The 6,256-nt window shown below is 38.5% G+C and overlaps 1 protein-coding gene across 1 annotated transcript in view; it reads left to right on the top strand.

Moving 5' to 3' along the window:
* Positions 1-5,982, top strand: part of LOC109953040 (uncharacterized) — a 10,010-nt gene extending 4,028 nt beyond the window's left edge. Inside the window, exons 6-22 of the mRNA XM_020588392.1 lie at positions 115-258; positions 333-447; positions 550-621; positions 706-846; positions 1,024-1,137; positions 1,691-1,704; positions 1,819-1,962; positions 2,037-2,151; positions 2,254-2,325; positions 2,410-2,550; positions 2,728-2,841; positions 3,237-3,310; positions 3,394-3,498; positions 3,797-3,912; positions 4,268-4,406; positions 5,283-5,403; positions 5,641-5,982. Of these exons, the coding sequence (XP_020444048.1) occupies positions 115-258; positions 333-447; positions 550-621; positions 706-846; positions 1,024-1,137; positions 1,691-1,704; positions 1,819-1,962; positions 2,037-2,151; positions 2,254-2,325; positions 2,410-2,550; positions 2,728-2,841; positions 3,237-3,310; positions 3,394-3,498; positions 3,797-3,912; positions 4,268-4,406; positions 5,283-5,403; positions 5,641-5,750 (1,851 nt within the window). The 3' untranslated portion in view covers positions 5,751-5,982. The remainder of the gene's footprint in view (positions 1-114; positions 259-332; positions 448-549; positions 622-705; positions 847-1,023; positions 1,138-1,690; positions 1,705-1,818; positions 1,963-2,036; positions 2,152-2,253; positions 2,326-2,409; positions 2,551-2,727; positions 2,842-3,236; positions 3,311-3,393; positions 3,499-3,796; positions 3,913-4,267; positions 4,407-5,282; positions 5,404-5,640) is intronic.
* Positions 5,983-6,256: the final 274 nt, after the last annotated feature.

Here is a 6,256-nt window from a genome sequence, read left to right as displayed (position 1 = left end):
TAAGGGGGGGGGGGGAACGACTACCTTTATTGAACTACTTTTGGACTTGACTTGGATCTGGAATAGCAGAAATGTTTAATCCCTTAAATATTGATAATGAGTTTATTCTTTCAGCCAGTGCCTACTAAACGTAAAGTGAAGCAGCAGTGTGAGGCCGCCAAAGACAAAGTGCCCCATGATGTCCGTCAGCGTTATGTCAGCCTGTTCACAGAGGAATTCAGGAGAACAACAGCCAGTGTTAATGATGCCTTTGAGAAGGTGGACATATGCTGCCAATTGTCTTTTTTAACAAATTATAGTCTGGATATTTATTGTTTTCCTGTTGTTGATAGGCCCTTGCTGAAGAGAGGACTATTTACAGTCGCAGTGTCAATAAACTCAAATATCTGAGTGTGGCAGTGAATGCACTAAAGAGGCTGAAGAACCAAAATACTGTTGCAGCTAAAGGTGAAAGTCTCTGAAAAGTCCAGTCTGTTGGTTAGGAAATGTGTAAGTGATGCTCGTATGACATAATTTAGTTAATCTGTTTTTTAATTTTTTCTGGTGCAGTTGAAAATGAAGTCAACCACCAAAAGTCCAAAGGCAACGTGCCACTTAACTGGATGATGCTTAAAGGAAATGGTGGGAATTAATTTCCTTTGAATGTATTTGTCATTTTATTCAAAGATTTCGACAGCTGCTCAGTGTGTTCACTTTTTCCAACAGATGACGTGGCATTGTATGAAAGTTTGAAAGATTATATTTTGACAGAGGAAAGGCTGATTGAGAGCAATTATCCTGTCCAACACCCAGAGAAACCTGGCTGTGCTGCTCTTTTTGCTGACAATAAGAAAGGCAGCACAGATCGTAAGTGAAAACATAATACTCGGTATACTCAAACTTGGTGAAAATACAGTTAGATGATAGTTTCATATTGCATCACTAGAGGGAACACCTGTTCTTGTTGTGAAGATTACTTCTCATAGCACATCTCTTAACAGTTTTCTCTCTGGTGATGAGCTTTTTCTATTTTGTCTGTAAAAGCCCTCAAGAGGCTCTGCTGTCGATGTGGAACTACATTCTCTGTGAGCCAAACAGGCAAACACATTCGCAAGGAAGAGTGCAACTACCACTACGGGAAAGGAGTTGAGAATAGAGGCGAGTAAAACATTTTAGGGCTGAAACTTAATTATTTTCACTATCAATCAGCTAATTATTTTCTTAAGTGATTTGGTCTGTAAAACACCAGACAGACACTGGAAAAATGTCTATTACAATAACTAACTTGGCATCCATGGAAATATCGTGTCTTATTTTCTGACCAATGTTGCAAAACTCAGAAAAAAAAATTTAACTAAAATTGAAGACCAAGAGCAAAGTCCAGCATTTGAGACTTTTTGCTTACTGAATGACATTTGATTTTCAACTGAATTGATCATATGCATTGTGATTGACCAATCATTGCAGATCTATAGCATTGTTTTATGCTTTGAAATATGATGGTGTAAGTTATAAACATTTTAATGCATTTGGGATGTTTTGAAACTGTTACAGTGCCGGGTGGGGTGGAGACACGCTACAGTTGCTGTGAGGGAGACATGGGAGCACCTGGATGTCAGGTGTTTAGGGTAGGAAGAAAGACATTTCAATAAGTTCTTTTACAGACAACATAGTAGTTGGTATTTTTAATTTGTTATTTTGTCTTCACCAGTTGCAGCTGCTAAGGTAAGGGGGGGGGGGAACGACTACCTTTATTGAACTACTTTTGGACTTGACTTGGATCTGGAATAGCAGAAATGTTTAATCCCTTAAATATTGATAATGAGTTTATTCTTTCAGCCAGTGCCTACTAAACGTAAAGTGAAGCAGCAGTGTGAGGCCGCCAAAGACAAAGTGCCCCATGATGTCCGTCAGCGTTATGTCAGCCTGTTCACAGAGGAATTCAGGAGAACAACAGCCAGTGTTAATGATGCCTTTGAGAAGGTGGACATATGCTGCCAATTGTCTTTTTTAACAAATTATAGTCTGGATATTTATTGTTTTCCTGTTGTTGATAGGCCCTTGCTGAAGAGAGGACTATTTACAGTCGCAGTGTCAATAAACTCAAATATCTGAGTGTGGCAGTGAATGCACTAAAGAGGCTGAAGAACCAAAATACTGTTGCAGCTAAAGGTGAAAGTCTCTGAAAAGTCCAGTCTGTTGGTTAGGAAATGTGTAAGTGATGCTCGTATGACATAATTTAGTTAATCTGTTTTTTAATTTTTTCTGGTGCAGTTGAAAATGAAGTCAACCACCAAAAGTCCAAAGGCAACGTGCCACTTAACTGGATGATGCTTAAAGGAAATGGTGGGAATTAATTTCCTTTGAATGTATTTGTCATTTTATTCAAAGATTTCGACAGCTGCTCAGTGTGTTCACTTTTTCCAACAGATGACGTGGCATTGTATGAAAGTTTGAAAGATTATATTTTGACAGAGGAAAGGCTGATTGAGAGCAATTATCCTGTCCAACACCCAGAGAAACCTGGCTGTGCTGCTCTTTTTGCTGACAATAAGAAAGGCAGCACAGATCGTAAGTGAAAACATAATACTCGGTATACTCAAACTTGGTGAAAATACAGTTAGATGATAGTTTCATATTGCATCACTAGAGGGAACACCTGTTCTTGTTGTGAAGATTACTTCTCATAGCACATCTCTTAACAGTTTTCTCTCTGGTGATGAGCTTTTTCTATTTTGTCTGTAAAAGCCCTCAAGAGGCTCTGCTGTCGATGTGGAACTACATTCTCTGTGAGCCAAACAGGCAAACACATTCGCAAGGAAGAGTGCAACTACCACTACGGGAAAGGAGTTGAGAATAGAGGCGAGTAAAACATTTTAGGGCTGAAACTTAATTATTTTCACTATCAATCAGCTAATTATTTTCTTAAGTGATTTGGTCTGTAAAACACCAGACAGACACTGGAAAAATGTCTATTACAATAACTAACTTGGCATCCATGGAAATATCGTGTCTTATTTTCTGACCAATGTTGCAAAACTCAGAAAAAAAAATTTAACTAAAATTGAAGACCAAGAGCAAAGTCCAGCATTTGAGACTTTTTGCTTACTGAATGACATTTGATTTTCAACTGAATTGATCATATGCATTGTGATTGACCAATCATTGCAGATCTATAGCATTGTTTTATGCTTTGAAATATGATGGTGTAAGTTATAACATTTTAATGCATTTGGGATGTTTTGAAACTGTTACAGTGCCGGGTGGGGTGGAGACACGCTACAGTTGCTGTGAGGGAGACATGGGAGCACCTGGATGTCAGGTGTTTAGGGTAGGAAGAAAGACATTTCAATAAGTTCTTTTACAGACAACATACTAGTTGGTATTTTTAATTTGTTATTTTGTCTTCACCAGCTGCATGTCCACAATTCCCTCAGCCTGGATGGGTTTGTGTCGACTGGTCCCAGACAACCCTCAGATACGAGCTGTCCCGGGGTCTACTCTTTGGATTGTGAAATGGTGATGTCAGCTTCTTTGAGGGGCAGGGTTTTTAAGATCACCCTTGTGTTAAGTACCAAACTCAGCTAAAGCCTCCAGTGGCTGTGTTTGTGATGGTGGTTTCATTAGAATTCAAGATTCCCCCATCTGAACATAGTTTCAGCATTTCCTGCTATATACAATTTAATTTAAAAAACCCTTTTTTTTTTTTACTCCTGATCTTTGTCTATTATCAGGCTGAAGTTTCATGTCAAATTGGCCTCGACTCTGTCAAAGGTGGATATGCAGTGAAACAATATTTTAACGTTTGCTTTCATAGTGTTATACCATTCATGGTCTGGAGCTGTCTAGAGTGACGGTGGTCAACTCCAGTCTGCAAGTCATCTACGACACCTTTGTCAGACCTGATAATGAGGTCGTCGACTATGACACCAGGTAATGTAGTTAGATGCTTGACAATTGTTTTTGTTGTTTTTTTGTTTTTTCCACCACTTTTTCTAAAGACCAAATAATACTCTTGTATACCTGCTTAAACTCTATCCATTCTCTGTAGTAACTCAAAACTGATAAAACTGGCAAAAACCTAGACACGGATATAAAGTGTAATAATACGCAGTTCAAGGAAATGTCTTGCCCCTGTCTGAAAGGCACAGTTGGCCACAGGTGTAATTACCAATTACTGTACCACTAATAATGCAGGCTGATAAAAGGAAATGATTCTACTGTATTATAAGGGTTTTAATAAACCAACTACTCTTTGGATAGCCTGTGTGACACTTTACATGCCTAGGTTTTCAGGCATCAGTGAGGAAGATGTGAAGGGTAACCACACCTCCCTCAGAGAGGTCCAAAAGACCTTGTTGGGCTTCATCAGCGCTGACACCATTTTGATTGGACATGGCCTAGAAGCAGACCTCTGTGCCCTGAAGGTGACTACTATAAGCTTTTCCACAACATTTATCTGTTGAAAACCTGGCTAAATGGTCTCACACAGCTGAAGTTCTCAGTTTTCGAAACCAGGATACGATCACACAGCTGAAGTTCTCAGTTTTCGACACCATGTTACGTGCACATTGTTGAGCGAGTCACATTTCACATAGCTGTCCTTTTTCCAAATAAGAGAGTTAGTTTTGATGTTGTTGTTGCTGCTGCTGCTGCTTGAACAACTAATGATATCACATTCATTTGCACATCATGTTTGTTTTTTTTATCAACAAAATATACTGTCATAATAGTCTACGACACCTTTGTCAGACCTGACAAAGCGAGAGCGGACGTTTTTTCTGCTTCTCTTGTATGTTCTTACAAGAAGTTCATCTATTTTTCCAGATGGCAGATTGGTGAGATTTTGTTGTTGTTGTTTTTAAACTCCATTAACCTAATATACAGGGTACCGACAGAGCAATGTAAACACTTCATGGAAATGGGGAAACTCTGGTATAATTTTAGAATTATTACATTACAAATACTGCTCCAAAGTTGTATAATTGTCAAATTGGTTTTTCATACTGCACATATTTTAAAGCGGTATTATAAAACCAGCTGCTTATCAGTAATGAGTAACTCAAACTGTCAGATAACTGTAGTGTAATAAAAAAGTATGTTTCCCTCTAAATGTAGTGGAATAGAAGTGTTAAACAGTAGAAAATAAAAAATACTCTCAAGTACTAGGTACTAGATGCCACTGCTGATTAAGTCCTTAGTTCACACCTAAGCTGAAAGTTACGATTGTTTGATTATTGAATAACTCCCTTGGAGAGTATGCTCAGTGATATGAGCTTCAGATATCTTCCTGTTTACTGTAGCTGCTGCATGGGACAGTGGTTGACACATCAGCAGTCTTCCCCCACCGTCTGGGCCCCCCTCATAAGCTGACCCTCAACAATCTCACTGCAGACTATCTCCGGAGAATCATCCAAGAGAGTGGTGGGTCATCACGGATAAACTACAGCCACCCTTCAAATGTCCATTTTATTTGAATGTACCTAAAATTTAGCATCAAAGTCTTAATCCAAATAAAGATGTAAATCACACTCGCACTACAAAATTTGAGCATACATTTCACCAGAATAGATGCATTTGAAGCAATAGAACAGAATTATTGCTGGGAATGATGACTCATTGTTTGCATGTGTTAAAATAATGCATTATTGTTTCTCCCAGTTTGTGGCCATGACACTGCAGAAGATGCTGCCGCCTGCATGGAGCTGATGTTATGGAAAGTTAAAGAAGATGGAAAAATGAAAAATGATGGAAATAAAACAAAAAAATAATCTTCACACTGGTCATAACGAAAAGACAGATGCAGATATGAATGTCATCTCTTTGTGAAGCTCTGTTTTGGATAACATGCAAGGGCGTTTCTTTTCTTTTCGATTGTATTACAGTGGTTTCTGTAGGTAAAAATTTTGTTTTGCAGCCCTTGTGATTGCACTGTTGTGTTCTGAGAAAACCTGAAGGGGTGGGGTGTCATCATTATTGTCCAAGTAAAGAGATGAAATGAAAGCTTGTTTTGTTTTCTTGTTCTCCAAACTCACACCATCCAATAAACATTCAGCTTTTAATGTCAAATTGGCCTCAGGTGCAAGCATGCAAAATAGTGTGCACCTGTGAGCAGTTTTGCTAAAAACAAACTAAATAAATAAATTACAAAATTCCACTTACACAGGAAAGAAAATGCAGGGTGTTTGGTCCGAGGTTAGTTGTGCAACTTTGGGTTTATGGTGACAAAACAAGTGAAACAACATCCTTTGCATATTCTATTAACTTATTAGGTACC

Source organism: Monopterus albus, unplaced genomic scaffold (assembly GCF_001952655.1).
Source record: "Monopterus albus unplaced genomic scaffold, M_albus_1.0 scaffold535.1, whole genome shotgun sequence".
NCBI classification, from domain to species: Eukaryota; Metazoa; Chordata; class Actinopteri; order Synbranchiformes; family Synbranchidae; genus Monopterus; species Monopterus albus.
Note: the sequence above shows the minus strand (reverse complement) of the source record. Positions and strands in the feature narration are given on the sequence as shown.